Here is a 15,644-nt window from a genome sequence, read left to right as displayed (position 1 = left end):
GCGAAAAATGTTTGCCCAAAATATTTGCAATAACGTTTTAAAAACATTTTCATGACCTTTATATAACCCGACATTTAAATGTTATTAAAACGTTTTGAATAAAACATTTTAAGAACATTTCTGTGTTTGATGAGTGCAAATATTTTAACATAATGTTATTTAAGTGTTGACAAAATATTTCGCAAAAACGTTTGCGAAAATAGTTTACAATAACATTTTAAAAAACATTTTAAAAATATTGTTGTAGTGTGTTTTCATATATAACGTTTTAAAACGTTTTCATGACCTTTATATAACCCGACATTTTAATGTTATTAAAACGTTTTTACCTAAACCAAAAGCCAAAATATAACTTATTTATAACGTTTTAAAAACGTTTTTGTGTTTGCTGGGTTCATGTCTATCTGTGTCACTTTCTATCAAGTAACTATTTCGTGTATATAGGCCTATTTCAATGAAGTCAAATTGTGGTGTTTTTTTTCAGTATAACTAATATTAATTTTAAATGCTAGGGGAAAGTGAGGGAAGGGGTGAGAGCAGAAGCGGATGGGCAATCGAGAGGGAGGGGGAGGGAAGAAGACATATGAAAAAGAAAGAACGGGGGAGGGAGAAGAAGAGCGTGGGAGTGATAGGCCCCCAATGTGTAGGCATAAGAAATAATTTAAGTGCAGAGAAAACAAAATAAAGGAATGAATAAAGAAAATAATAATGATCATTATTATTGAAACTAAACACATAACAGCACTAGCAGCCATTTAGCTGTTCCGAACCATAGTGGTTCCGAACCCAGGCCAATAGCCTCAGATTGAGCATGTTCATGTTTGTTGGTGTTAATAAAATTGAAAGTTACAAGCACGGTTTAAGTGCACAAATAAGTCGCGACTATAGTAGTAGTCGCGTTGCGACTTGATGATGGCGACTAAAAAGCACAATAGGGGAAATAAAACTCGGCTAAATATTTACGCTACAAATTGTACATTTTGTGTTGAAATTGGTCTACTTAAAGGGCACAAGTTCATTGTGAGTAACATTGTGTGTTTTGGGTGTTTATATAGGCCAACGTACGGCCTTACATGGCCTAATATGTTGCTTGCATATACCATCCTTTCTTTGACTATGTATACCTGGTTTATTTGTGCATTTTTAGCAATTGGTTACCTTGAGTTACTTTTAGTTGACATTGTTAAATTTGGACCTAAAAATAAACTTCCTTGTCATCCGCCCTTCAATAATATTATTGGGAAATGGCGGTCAAGGTAAGTTTGTCATCAAACAATGTCATTTATGCCAATGTCCACATTAGAGCCGTTAGCAATTAAAATATTCACGCAAGTTGACGCAAGTTGTCCTAGGGAAGTTCAAAGTCAGGGTACAAACTTCTTTTTCATTGTCATGGTACAAAGTGCATGGTAGTATGTTGGATGAGGCATTTTCTGGAAATTAGGAAAGTACCAAGAGCATGTTTTAAATAGATTAATTGCGTATGGCTAACCTTGATCATGTTGACCATGATACCCAACAATATTTAAACAAAGACCGCATGGCATATTTGATTTGCATTTACTCAAGTTTGCTCATTAATTATGCAAATGTGCTAATAAAAGGGCGGCTCTGAGACAATATACATTCCCAGCAAACACAAAAACGTTTTAAACGTTATATTTTGGGTTTTGGTTTGGGTAAAAACGTTTTAATAACATTAAATGTCGGGTTATATAAAGGTCATGAAAACGTTTAAACGTTTTGTATGAAAACACATTGCAACAATATTTTTAAAATGTTTGCAAAATATTATCGTAAACTATTTTTTGCAAACATTTGTGCCAAATATATTGTCAGCACTTAAATAACATTATGTTAAATCTTTTATATACCATTTATATAACCCGACATTTAACAATGTTTAAACGTTTTCTAACGACCTTTTATAACCTTTTGCGAACTTTGTCGAAAACGTATTGTGTTTGCTGGGTTAGAGCACTTAAAAAGATGCACTTTCACCAAGTTTCAAGGTAGATAACATAAAAAACGATTTCCAGGGTTGATTGCGCCCTATATACAACATGGTACCTGGTGGGCACATGCCTCCTTACGCCCCTGAAACATGAGAGCATGCAGGGGATGGCCTAACATGGAGGGAGGGGCACTCGAATAAAGTGCTGCACATCCCCGGTGCGCATCAGCGTTAATTTAAAAAAAAAGCGAAAAAGGGTCGGATTTGAGCATCGACATTTTGGCACCCCCCCATAACAGACTGAAACATATTATGACCAGGGCGCAAAAACTTTGAAGTGTAAAGAGTGCGCGAAAAATTTGATTGTAATGAAAACGAGAGGAGTGCGCGGAAATTTTGCAATTATTTAACTAAAGATTGTAGACACATTTTTATGCGCGCGTCACAATTGCACAATTTCTTGTTCGCATCAGTCACGTGATTTAAAAATTTCTGTCAGTGGCGTAGCGTCATCGGGGGGCACGTGCCCCCAATCGATCTAAAAAATGTTTAAATCCCATAGGAAAATGGCCGAAAAACGGCTTGTGCCCCCAATCAGACTCGGTGCCCCCCAATCATGGTCGGTGCCCCCCCAATATGATGACCCACGCCACTGATTTCTGTGAAGGAGAAGCAACGATTTTTGGCACGGCAAAAGAGGGACCTAGGGGGCGATTATTTGGTGACGGGCCATTTGGATAATTCACCACCCCGTTCTGGTCTCTGGGTGCACGATGGGGTACACATAATTTATTGATACACAGCCTGTATTATGACATCCGAGCTTTATTCGTTTGTTTAAAAAACAGTCGGTCTGAGCGGATACACGCTAGGGTCCTGATGGGACCAGGCTCAAGTAAAATGCTCAAGCCAAGCTGAAAAGCTTATAGCATGTTGACCTGTATGCCCGCCTGTAGCCTTATGAAGAGAAAAAAAATTTGAGGAAGAACAAATGCTTACCTCTGCATCTGATGGCCACGTTTTTTTCACAATTTCCATCCTTATTAGGAAATTTATATCCGTCCTCTTAGCAGTAAAATGAGTCGGAGTATGCACTGATCAGTTTCTCATATCGGATGTGTCGGGATGCGGGATGAGGCTGTGACACATAGACCTAAATCAATTCCAACGGTTATGTTAGCACGGGGAACCTCTGCAGCGTGCCTCATGAAAAGGCATTATAATAGCTTATAATAAGAACATTTTTACCAAACTGTAGACTGAAAGTACAAAGTATCACTGTTTCTTCACAATATGCACATGTATATCATGAACACGCTTTTCTCATGCTCCTTTATACCCGGCTTTTATACAGACTGGGACCTTTGACATTACTCCCGGGCATTGCACAATTTTGTGAGCCCTAGATTCTCGGATATTATTACAGTGTCATATACGCAATGTCATATAGCGAGTTCATATGCCATGGAGATAACAGAACTGACGAGTACGAGTAAACATAAAATGTATTTTGAGCCTTTGAAAACTGAGATATATACTGCGCGCTGCGCCAATAAAGTATCCTTACACTTGGAAAAATAATCACAATTTTCAAACTGAACAATATTGGGGTAAATTTGTTCACTTTTAAAACGGGACCTTTGTCTATTCAATTGCTTGTAACTTTACTTCTTGAGGTCACATTGGATTCAATGTGGTGTCATAATGTGCAGGATTAGATAGTGCATCTATTAAAAGAACCAAATTTACCCCAATATTGTTCAGTTTTGAAATTGTGATTATTTTTCCAAGTGTAAGGATACTTTATTGGCGCAGTATATATGCTATATGTTAACACGATAAAGGTTAAATTAATTTTAAAGACTGGATGTTTTATTCAATTATTTGCAAAGCAGCGATAAATGTGAAAATCATGTTGCTAAATTATATATTGTCAGACCAGAGTATATGGTCAGATCCCCAGACTTAAACTTGACGACCCGATGATATAAAACCGCAGATTACTCAATAATATTCTTTGTAAATTGAGTCGTTTCCATGGATATTTTTTGAAAAGAGTGTAGAACGTCGCTTCGGGTTCTATTGAACTTCGAAGCGATCCATTTAGTGCAATGACCACGATTTATGTGTTCTGTGCGCTCAGGAGCATGCTCAGGGTCCAAGGGTGTCAATTAGGTGGGGACAGGGGGGACACGTCTTTCACCTGATACCAAAATCTTTAATACTGAACACGGATGCAAAATCGAGAGAGCTAGTTATCAACTTTTATTTAAAAGTTATGCAAAAAGGTGGCAGTTTGGGAGTGAACATAGGCAACAGAGGTCTCATTTTCAGATTGTACAGGGAACAAAACTTGCTCCGATTTCCTTGAAATTGGTAGTAAATTGTTCATCTACTTGTGGGGATTCAGAAAAAGAATAGTTTACACTATCTACAATGTCAAATTACTGGGATGTGAGATAAAACGATGTTCAAATGCCATTAAGTGGTTGACATAAATGCGGAACTGCCCTATATAGTATTACGGTTTAACGCATAAACCAAACATAACTAAATAACTGATGTGGTTGAGGAATATATCAGCTATCACATACTTTTTGAATGTTGACAATTGACCGCTGCGTTTTTGAAATAAAAGAATTTTACGAAACTACCTCATTTTCAGCCCGTTCCACGGAATCAAATATCTATCATTTATTACTATCAATGACAAAAACGCCTCATTCGCTGATAGTAATTAGCACTTCGAATACAGATCATCGATTGATAATCCATGGAAATGTGAAAATGAGGGAGTTTCGAATAATTCTTATATTTCACAAACGGTGTGGTCAATTGTCAAAATTCAAAAAGTATGTGATAGCTGATTTATTCCTCAACGACACCAGTTATTTTGTTATGTTTAGTTGTGGCGTTAAAATACCCAAACAATTAAGTTTCCGACGATACAGTTCTTTCAGGGACACCCGTACTTTTTAGGGTAAGAGCCTCGCGCTTTTTAATGTGTTACCATGACATTGAAATTTAAATTGAATTGAAATTAATTTTTGGTGATTTTCATTTCAATGCATTGGAATTGATTTGGCTTAGGCATGAATGTATTTGGATTGGAATTGAAATAATTGTGAGCAATGAAGAATTGAATTGGATTGGAATTGGAACAATTTTCTGGAGTCATAACATTAGTGTCCGTAGTGACGTTGTGGACACAGAAGTTACCATACGAAAATTCAGTTTTCTACGTTACAAGTTCATGCTCGTCAGTAATATAGGTTTTTCTTTCATATATGTAATAATATCGATGTCTCAGAAATTTTAATTTTTATTTAAATCGATGAAATACTGCAAACTATACTATATACGTATATCCAGGCTCGCGGCGGGTGTAGCCAAAGTCGTCAGCGACTTTAACAAAAAGAAACGGTTTCTTGACAAAACATCCAGTCTTTGTTTGAGTTCATTTAGACCTTGTCCCAGTTACACCAATAGTTTTGTGACACATTGACTTTTTCAACCACTCACGGGAAGTAAGATGTTTGTTTCAGAGCACACTACTTAAAAAAAAGAAGAAGAAAGAAAAGCGCAGTGATTTATAGTGCGCTACGTACAGGCACAACGCCTAGACGTTGATCCACAAGCCTCAGCACACTTTACAGGTTGTCGCTGACTACGGCCCATATCATTCCATAAACCATTTAACAACAATTCAGGGACTTTGCTGCTATCACAGAGCGCACACCCTATACATTCCACAAATAACTATTGCAACCAGGATCAGCTCCCCGAGTTTCGCACGGGTTACAACGAGACAATTAGCAGTAAGTTCCTTGTCCAGGGGAATTTCAAGCTAACTACAATTTTCCACGAGAGCATAGTTGGCACCGCCAGGGTTCGAACCCGCAACGCCTCTCGCACCATAGTCGAACGCCTTAACGACTGAGCTAACTTGACTACTTAGGCCCCATGTCCACACTTTATTATATGGGGTACGCATCTATTTTCAGTGATAACCCATTTTAAGTTCATCTGGGCACAGATTCTAAAATAGCTATCAATTGGGATCTTCCAGTTGAAATACACCTCGTACTATGAAAGACATGAGGCTCACACAGGGGTGTAGATTTAAAATAGAGCCACCCATACAGGTAACCCATTTGAAATTCACACTCCCCCATGTGATTAAGGTCATTTATTCCATAAAGGGAGTATGCATTTCACTGATGGAATAACCCATTATCCCGACCTATTATGTCATTAAGGGTCTGTTAGTTACCACGTGTAAAAAGGAACCACTACTCCTTTTGACACGTGGTTCCTTTTACACGTGGTAGTCTAAAGGCTTACAAAATATCTAAATCAAATAACATTATGAAAAACTTTTTCTGAAACCTTTTTGAAAATATTGTAAAAATGTTGCGAAAACGTTTTGTAACACTATTGGCAATCTTGTGACCCCTTTAAAAAACATACGCCGAAAACTAAAAGGGGTAATTGTTGTGTTTGCTGGGGGGGGGGGGCGTACGTAGTGTTGAAGAAGAAAATAATCCCGAAAATAATGCATTAGTGCTTACCTTTGACGCTGTTTTTGACGCTTTTTCCATCCTTATTTGTCTGGTTGATTTAAGTATCCGTCCTCTTCCTGTTGCTACAATGCACATTCAGGGACCTTTGGCATTACTCCCGGGCATTATACAACATAACCTAGGCCTATATTAAGTATTTCTATTATACACAATGTCGAGGCTGGTTCAAGTACGAGATGTAGGCCTATACACGGTGATAAATAACTGACGAAGGAGTAAAGATCAATTTATTTGAGCTCCAATACTGAGAGATATAAACATGATAAAGGTCCCTGGACGATTGCGCAAGATAGGGCCGTAGCAAGGTTGAATAATGTGGGGCGGCCATCACAAATGTGGGGCGGCCAAATTACAAATATATGCCCAAATTGAAATAAAGATACAAAGAAAAACATAACAAATTTCTCAAGAAGTGGGGCGGCCATGGCATCCCCGGCCGCCTAGCGTGATCGATAAATGAGTTGTAGTATTATAACATTATCTGTTTATACATGTAGATATAGTCAACATCATTAATTAATGGGTCGGTCACCCACCTTTGCACAGTGGGCCTGAGAGCGAATTATCGAATTGCATTATGAATACGAAGAATGTCCTTCTTAAAATTAATTATTTTAATTTTTTGAAATTCGCGATATGATACAAACCTTATGGCGCTAAAATAGATATTATTGATATTTAAAAGTCCTCGAAGTAAAATTTATAAATCTAATGATATTTACATATTATGTAGCTGGGAGGAAAAGCCGACGATCATTTGAAAATTTGGACCGTTAGTATTAAAGATATACGTTTAAAAAGACCTAAAAAATTCGAGTAGGCCTATGCTCTCATGTCCCACAAAAAATATTGTGTAAACGTTGCTATCCGATCACTTTCTGTTTTAATTTAATATGACAAAGTAGTAACAAATTTGACAACATCATGAATTAAATAAAATACTTGTCAAATTATTACGGTTACAGTTAATTTAGTGACGACTTTAAAAACAGATGACATAAATGCTGCGACGACTTTGAAAACGGACAACAGTAGTATAAGGGCTTTTAAGGACGTTCACTTCCGGTCAAAGGTCAAATGTCACTTCCGGTTCGGGTCAAAGGTCACTTCCGGTCCGAGTCAAAGGACATTTCCGGTCCGGGGTCAAAGGTCACTTCCGGTCCAGATCACTTTGGATGGGCGTGGTTGATTAGCATATTTGAATATAAATGAAGTGGGCGTGTCTAATGAATCGGATCGGGACAAATGTATCGGGGATGAGGGGTGGTTTAGGAGGGTTTAAAAATATTTCCATCGCTCATTCAGTGCTCATTGACTCAGTCATCGCTCATTCGACGCTCATTTACTCGATTCAACGCTCATTCCTTGCTCGTTTACTCATTCCATGCTCATACTGCGCAAATTACTCTTTTTATTTAATTTTTAGCCACGTTCACATCATTAATATGCAAACCGGAAGTGATCCGAAAAGGAAGTGCCCTTTGACCCAAACCGGAAGTGACCTTACACCCAAGCAGGAAGCGACCTTTGACCCGATCTGGAAGTGAAGGGGCGCAACACTAAATCACTACGCATTTTATGTAAGAACGAAATTCGGCTAATATAGTCCATAGTGAGTATGAGATTGTAGCGACCATATCTACCGACATGTTCACTTTAAATCACTCAATATCAGCTCATATGAATTCGACAAGTGTCTTCAATAATAACATGCAGAAAAAAACCGGACATTTTATCTCAAAAGCAATTCTCTGTGGCGGATGAAGACAACTTCCGATTTTGAAATGTGAGTGGTGAATTTAGTATATTTTTTGGCCATATTTTTTGCACCGCGAAATAGCGAAAAAAAGTCAACGGTCATCGATATATGCCGACAAAAGTTTTGGAATCTACAGAAACAGAGTTTTAATTTGATACCAAATTTATTTTGTCAAGTATTGCAGGGACGCCAGGAATGGCGCTCGAAGTAGGCCAAAATCACACGTTATCCTATGGGACGCTTATTTAGTGTTGCGCCCCTGAACTTCCCTAAAGGCCCATATACTACTGACGACATAAATGATAACTTCAGTGACTCCACCGTGAAATGTTGCTGTTAGGGATCACCACACCTCTTCCACAGCGAGTCTGTTACCTTCCCAGCATTTAAGAATGCCGGTACCCATTTAAACACCTGGGTGGAGAGGAGTAATCGAGATAAAGTGCCTTACTCAAGGACATAACACGATGGCGTCGCTGGGGCTCGAACCTTCCGATTATGAGTCAGTGGTCGTTCCGCTTGCCCCGTGCTCCTCCTTTACATATGCACTTTTGGTGTACTCCTCACTTTTCCTTGTGCCGGTGGCTAAATAGTGATACCTTCTCCACTCCAAACACTCTTTTTTTGAGAGATCTTGTACCTGTATCTGGTTGCAGTAATCCTACGGGGGTGTGCGTGTATTAAGGCTGATGTAGACTGTCAGATCTATATCGAGGTGATAGTCGTTGTGTAACTTTTCCACATCAATATGCATTGCCAAGTCCGGTTCTGTTACTCCATGTTTTACTTCGGTTAATTTTTTTTTAAACTTCTATAACCATAATTCAGCACAAGATAAACAGCAATTACATGCGTACTTCTGACGTGATCCTCAAAACCATGGCATTCGCCATCGCCGCTCGGCGAGTTCCATCCCTCCCGGTCCCCGTCCCGGTCATCCCTTCTTCATCGCTCAAATACCCATCTGATAGCTGGTTGGAGATTTGCCCTTCTCACATGAAATAGTAAAACTATCTGAGGCCGATACTTGAAAGGTGTCGGGAAATTCGAACGGTAATTCTGGGGTTCGGACAAATTCTCACCCGTGTAGATGTGATTGGGGTGTAAGAACCTCCAGGGACCGACACCGGTAGGGCTAATGTCACAAAATGCTCGATAAATTGGATTACTCGGGAACATCGCAAGTTTCATTCAAAAAGGTAGTTAAACCTTACATTATGATGTAATTTTTTATTTAAAACGTGCAGCGTGATTGTACAACTAGACGTCTGTTGGCAGTCATATCTATTGGATCATGCTCACACTTTGGATTTCATGGTGGGCCGGACACTAAAGGGAGCCGGCAAGGGTCTATACTGAACAGCAGGTACATGGGTTTATTTGGTAAATCTGCTCTGATACAATACTCTAGTCCGAATAATCAGTCAAAATATTCATTTACTGCACTGACATGATTGTGTTCTGGGTCTGAACTGTTTGCATTCAAAATCTAGATGGCAAACTGGGTAATAGAAGCACATGATACCACTTTGACAGCTTTTCAATCCCTATTCATGTTGCGTCAATGTGGACCATCTATGATCCTTCTGATACTTCTGACACTTAAATGTGTTTGGACAACCAGAACAGTTTTGACAAGTCTTTTGTCTACTCCTCTGTTTGTAAACAAACAAGGATGTCAATTTTTGTCATCCTCACCGAATAGGAAGCGTTAGTATGGCACTGTGTATACTCCAGTAGCAATAGCGATGAGTGATTTGAACATTGTCCAATTTAAACTTGATTGTTCTTCAGCAAAGATGTCCTAACTTTTGTCACCTTGTCATTGTTCTCAAGACCTAATGACCTACGACGGAAGTACTCTGTTGTTTCTCCAAAGGTCACATTATTTGTTTCCGGGACGTAGATGTAGAAAAATATGGAGCTCACGAAGAGGACGGATGCGAAAAACACGAATGTATAAGCTCCAATGGCATTCTATAAGAGAGAAAGAAAAAAACAACACCAAAAACACATCAGAATTTAGAAAATTGGTATCAAAAGTGAGTGTTATGAAATAAAAAAACAAATAAACATAGAGAAATTAAACAAAATAAGTAAAACTAAAATAGATACATAAATAAGTAAGTAAGAAGAATTAACCGAGATGCTCCAGGATGCTAAAGGAAATGGAAATCCTATTGTGACAACATGGCTTGATCACCAAAATGTGTATGGCACTGTACCACACAACTTCAGTTCCCACTGGAATGGTATCATGTCCCAGATAACTTATGGAGGGTGATCTGTAAATACTACGATGAGAGTTACATTCGTGTAAAGACAAAGGATTGGACAACAGACTGGATACACTGTAGTATTGGTGTGTTCCAAGGGTGCCACCTGTCCTGCATCCTATTTCTGGCTGCCTTTAACTTAGGTCTTGATCTACTTGATAAACACAGCCACCTTGCGTACCGTGAGAGCAACACAACCACCGAAACCTCTGCTAAAGCTGATCTCACACTGATTGCCAAACGCCCAGAAGATTGCCAGAAGTGATCAACATAGGCAATGACTTCCTCAGGTGGACACGCACCGTGAAATTCCTCTAGAATCTGGAGGCTACCAAACACTTAAAGCGATGGCCTGGAGAAAGCCGATACACCACCAACACCTCTGTACCGAAGTAGGAATAGATACGGCCTACAGCAAAAGAGGCTCACCACTTCTGTAAAGTGCATGCAGGTCACCAAGTACCATCTCAACAAACACTCCATAGATGGAAGCACTCAAGCTCTAAACACAGACTGTCTCCAAAAGAAGGCAAAGCAAGTAAGATGGAATGGAGTCAAGGAACTAGAGCAGAGAGAACGCCACCCGATACTAAATGAGATGTGCAGAGGACAGCTGTGGCTTTAAAAAGACATGAAGTCGCAGGAACACAGAAGGCGCTTGACCGCACAGCAGATGGTACAACCTACAGGATCCCAGCCTTGCCTCTTCCAAAGAAGGAATGTACAAACATCCTACAAAATGCTTAAGACTGGGAAGTCCTAATGGATGAAGAATACAAACAAATAGTGTGCCCTCTCTAAATAGCAGAAACAGCTAAACGTTACCATCTACTCTGAAAAGTAGACATAAGAACATGAAGATTGGGTATAGAGTCAAGTTCTCGAACTCACTGTTCCAATGAAAGAGAACTTGTCCAATGCACATGCCAGAAAAAAGTGCAAATATCAAGACCTTGTAGCAGAGTGCGAGAATAGAGGTTGGCGCACCCACTACTTCCCAATTGAAGTAGGAAGCAGAGGCTTTTACAATACCTCACTGAGCAAATGCCTTGCAGCTTTGGCAGTTCCAAGTGGAAATAAATAAATTATGGACACATCCTCCAAGACTACACACAGGGCTAGCTACGCCATCTGGCTATGCCGTCAAAACGAAGTATTCAACCAAATGGCTCTAACTTCACCAATAAAGCACTTGGAGGGAAGAGGGACGGTTGAACGCTCATAAAACTGGTTTCACCCGCTAAAATCTGGTCCCACGTCCAGAGACCCAAGTGCACACTATATTGTGAAATAGGCTTCGATGGTGACAGTGTTGATGTTTTACCCATGAAAGAACTATTCCTCAATGATACTTTTAATAGTTCTACACTAGTCCTACCTGCTGCCTTAAATTACCCTGGGTCGACCGTTGCAACGGTGTGGCACTTGCTAGTGTAGCTTAAGCCCTGTTATTCATAGGCCTATTGTATAAGCTGATTTTGTTTGTTTGTAAATAAGCAAAGAGAAGAAACACAGTTCAAGGAACTTTTCCCAAGCCACCTTCACAAGAGGAAACTACAATGGAGTGCTCATCATAAAAAGGGTGAATGCTCTGAAGGTGACAGCGCTGGTGTTCTACCAATGAATAATTTTTCTTCTTCAGTATACGCTAGTAAGGCAGTAAGAAAGATTCGCTCGTAGGCTAAAATGCCACTGAGCATCATACCTGTAAAAATGGTAGAATTTGTCCACACACGAACATCCCCCACCAGAAACTCTGCATTGTAACAATAACACCAGCCTGACGTCGTCCTTGGGCCCATAATTCATAACATACTATAGAAATGACTGGTCCTACAGAATGAAAAATTTAATTGAATAATTATTGCTTTCAGTTTTTACTCTCTTCCCGTGTCCTCTTTTTACATCCACAAGCGCGAGGAAGCGACAGCGACGAGCGCCTAAACGTCCTTAGCAAAGGCTTGTTTGTGATGTAGGTCCAATATTTGAAAAACCCAGCAGGGCTAGTAAGGCCAAATAACTTATAAAAAGCTTAAACGTTCAATGAGAACTTGTTATTGGCTGATGAAAAACTATTGACTGATATTCATATTCTCCGCCTTGATGGGATTAATGCATCGGATCCCTTCGCGTAGCCCCTCACGGCCTCCGCGTGGTTTTTCCTACGAATATACCACCATACAGCCTGTCTCAAAAAAAATTGTGCAAGTGAAAAGCGCCCTCGTTGGCAATTAGAAAATACCGTTGTGACATAATGCTTACATCAACGTCAAGGGCATAGTCTTAGCTCTCTAATGCCGTTTAGTCTGTTCAATTTGCTTGTTTTAATCTCGAGATATGCTTACTTAACAACGAAAGGGTAAAATCACAATTGTGCCACTTTTACTAGGGAATAGGTCTGTACATGTAAATCAATGATAGCATCAAGTTTATCAAGAGTTTCTTCGTGAAATCAAAAGAATGCATCAATTACACAACAATACAAAATTGTTTTAAGTGTTTTTCATGAGAAATGTATAATGATTCTCTTTTTCTACTTACGACAAATTAAACGATAAATGAATATTTCACATTCTGCTGTAAAATTAAATACATGTGCATGTCAATGATTTTACCATGGTAAATACTGTTCTCTTTGTCATTCAAGACATGTTAAAAGACAGACAAATATTGCACACTTATAGGTTAATGAACTTTGAGAAGTTCATGTAATTTGACAAATTAATGAAATTAGACAAAATAATGCTCGCGCGCTGGTGTTGATGCGTCTAATGCACGAGCCCCGAAGGGGGAGTGCATTAGACGCATCAACATCAGCTATCATTGATTTACATGTACAGCCCCATTCCCTAGTAAAAGTGGCACAATTGTGATTTTACCCTTTCGTCGTTAACTAAACATATCTCGAGATTAAAAAGAGCAAATTGAACAGAACAAACGGTATTTGAGAGCTAAGATTGTGCCCTTGACGTTGATGTAAGCATCATGTCACAAAGGTATTTTCTTATTGCCAGAGAGGGCGCTTTTACTTGCACAACTTTTTTTGAGACAGGCTGTACACGTCACTCCACTGAGTCCTCTTCTACCACTCCAATCTCATTTCATCTCCGCCCACCCCTCTACCTCCTCTCCTCCATTGTCCTCTCCTCATACCTCTCCTCTCCTTTCTTCTGTCACAAAGAGATATTTACATTACACCTGTATCATAAGGGGGGGGGGGGGTCACTTGTAAATTTGTCTTGACTGTTACCTGGACCAAAATTCCAAAACATGATGAACAGAAATATTATTGCTATGCTGACCCACGTCATCCACGGAAATTCTTCCTAAAAAGAGAAAGTGACATTTTTAAGGTTAACGTTCAATTTTTGTGTGCTTGCACTCATATCTCTACAACGCTGATATTTTTTTAAATTAAAGCCATATTATAACATTTTTATACAAAATATATTAGTATTTCTTTGCCATAAAGTATTAGCTTTTACTGTCAGATATATCCCCTTCTAATTGAGGTAAAGCAAAGAAAATTGGAATTTGCTACCAGCGCCAGTGTCGCCAATACGTATCCCTCCTTCGGTCGTGTTATGGTACGATCCTCAGTGTAGATCGCCGCCCCGGCAGGACATGTACATCAGTACTGTGTTATGAACATCGCGTATCATATGCGTTCGACTAATATTTCCATCGTAATAATAAAACGACGGTTCCTGCGTTTTATTCAAAATCTCGGATTTTGACAAAAGTACAGCACATAGGGCCTTGATTTTTGCAGGGTATGTTGATTTAATAAAGTACAATATAATCGTGTAAAAAAAGAATTTTGAAAAATATTGAGGGTGTTCTCCTCAGCAAATGTTATAATAATGGCTTTAACAAACGGTCCGACACAAGGGCCTGCACCAACAAATAATGTTGCCCCAAATAATGCAAAGCTTAATACTTGAAGGTATTATTAAGCTTGTCGAAAACCATGGTTGCTTTATTACTGTCATTGATCGTACAATTACGCACTTACTTTAAAAATTGCTGTCGCACAAAACGTAGCCATTAAAACAGCACAAATCACAAAAGAAGAAAGAATAACAGGTCGACGTCCAAACTTATCACATAAACGTCCCTATGCAAATAAAAGAATATCTGCTCATGTAACAATGTAATAGAAGTTATTGTTATGTTGATTATGTTAGACAAATCTAATGTCAAGTTCACTCACCATTCTTTTAGCTTTCGCCATTTTTTCTGATGGATTGATCACTACAGATGGTATAGACCTTTTCAAAATAGGATCGGAAAGCCGCAGTATTTATTCAGTAAGCTAGGGGGTCAAATGGTGCACAATGAATCAAGCGGAATCACGTACACTTTTGAGTGAAATACAACGTATTTAGCCAAAATCAACATGAGTCATCACGGAGAAATATTTTCTAAAGGTATTGAACTAACACTTCCACTATTTGGCACTTCACAATGTGACAGTAAAAGAAAGAAAAATGCAGATGTTTGTCGTCTGCGGCACATTGGATTTGGTCTTCGTGTGGTCTTCCCAATATAAATATCAATCTCTTGAACAAGCCATACCCAACGCTTGACCGTGTCTTTCACGCAGATTTGTGTTCAGACGTAATAGTTGCGTTTGCGTTAGCGTCGATGTCCCGAAATTGTAAACGGGGTAATCCATAACAAACTTCGGAAAACTTCGATTTGAAAAGGTCTATAGCCTACTGCTTTTCGCGCGATACCTGTCAGTGGGTTTGCTGTGTTGCTGTAGTCCTACCATCTATCTGTGTTCTAGCCATCAGACAAGATAGCGAAAGCTAAGAAAAATCGCGAGTGAATTTGACTTTGGATTTGTCTAGCATAATCAAATTAGCAGCATCATTCTTCAATCATACAAATGCATCTCATCACATAATATTAATAATAAAAAAATATACAAAAAGTAAGCGGACAACCACACACGAACTCGAAACTCGAACTTGAAATTCGAAATCGAAACTCGAACTCGAAACTTGAAACTCGAACTCGAACTCGAAATTACGCGATACTCTTATCGTTCGGATTTTTTAGGTGAG

The 15,644-nt window shown here is 39.0% G+C and overlaps 1 protein-coding gene across 2 annotated transcripts in view; it reads right to left on the bottom strand.

The window, feature by feature from the left end:
- The window catches only part of LOC140162748 (solute carrier family 2, facilitated glucose transporter member 7-like), a 30,041-nt gene extending 23,329 nt beyond the window's left edge, over positions 1–6,712 (bottom strand). The window contains exon 1 of one of the 2 annotated variants that reach the window (XM_072186075.1): positions 6,526–6,712. In XM_072186075.1, the coding sequence (XP_072042176.1) occupies positions 6,526–6,612 (87 nt within the window). In that variant the 5' untranslated portion in view covers positions 6,613–6,712. Of the gene's footprint in view, positions 1–2,953; positions 3,334–6,525 lie in introns of those variants that run through there. The other variant, XM_072186143.1, reaches the window with a different exon arrangement.
- Between the last annotated feature and the right edge of the window lie 8,932 nt (positions 6,713–15,644).

The sequence above is a fragment of the Amphiura filiformis genome, chromosome 1 (genome assembly GCF_039555335.1).
Source record: "Amphiura filiformis chromosome 1, Afil_fr2py, whole genome shotgun sequence".
Lineage (NCBI taxonomy): Eukaryota > Metazoa > Echinodermata > Ophiuroidea > Amphilepidida > Amphiuridae > Amphiura > Amphiura filiformis.
This window is presented reverse-complemented; position numbering and strand designations above follow the sequence as displayed.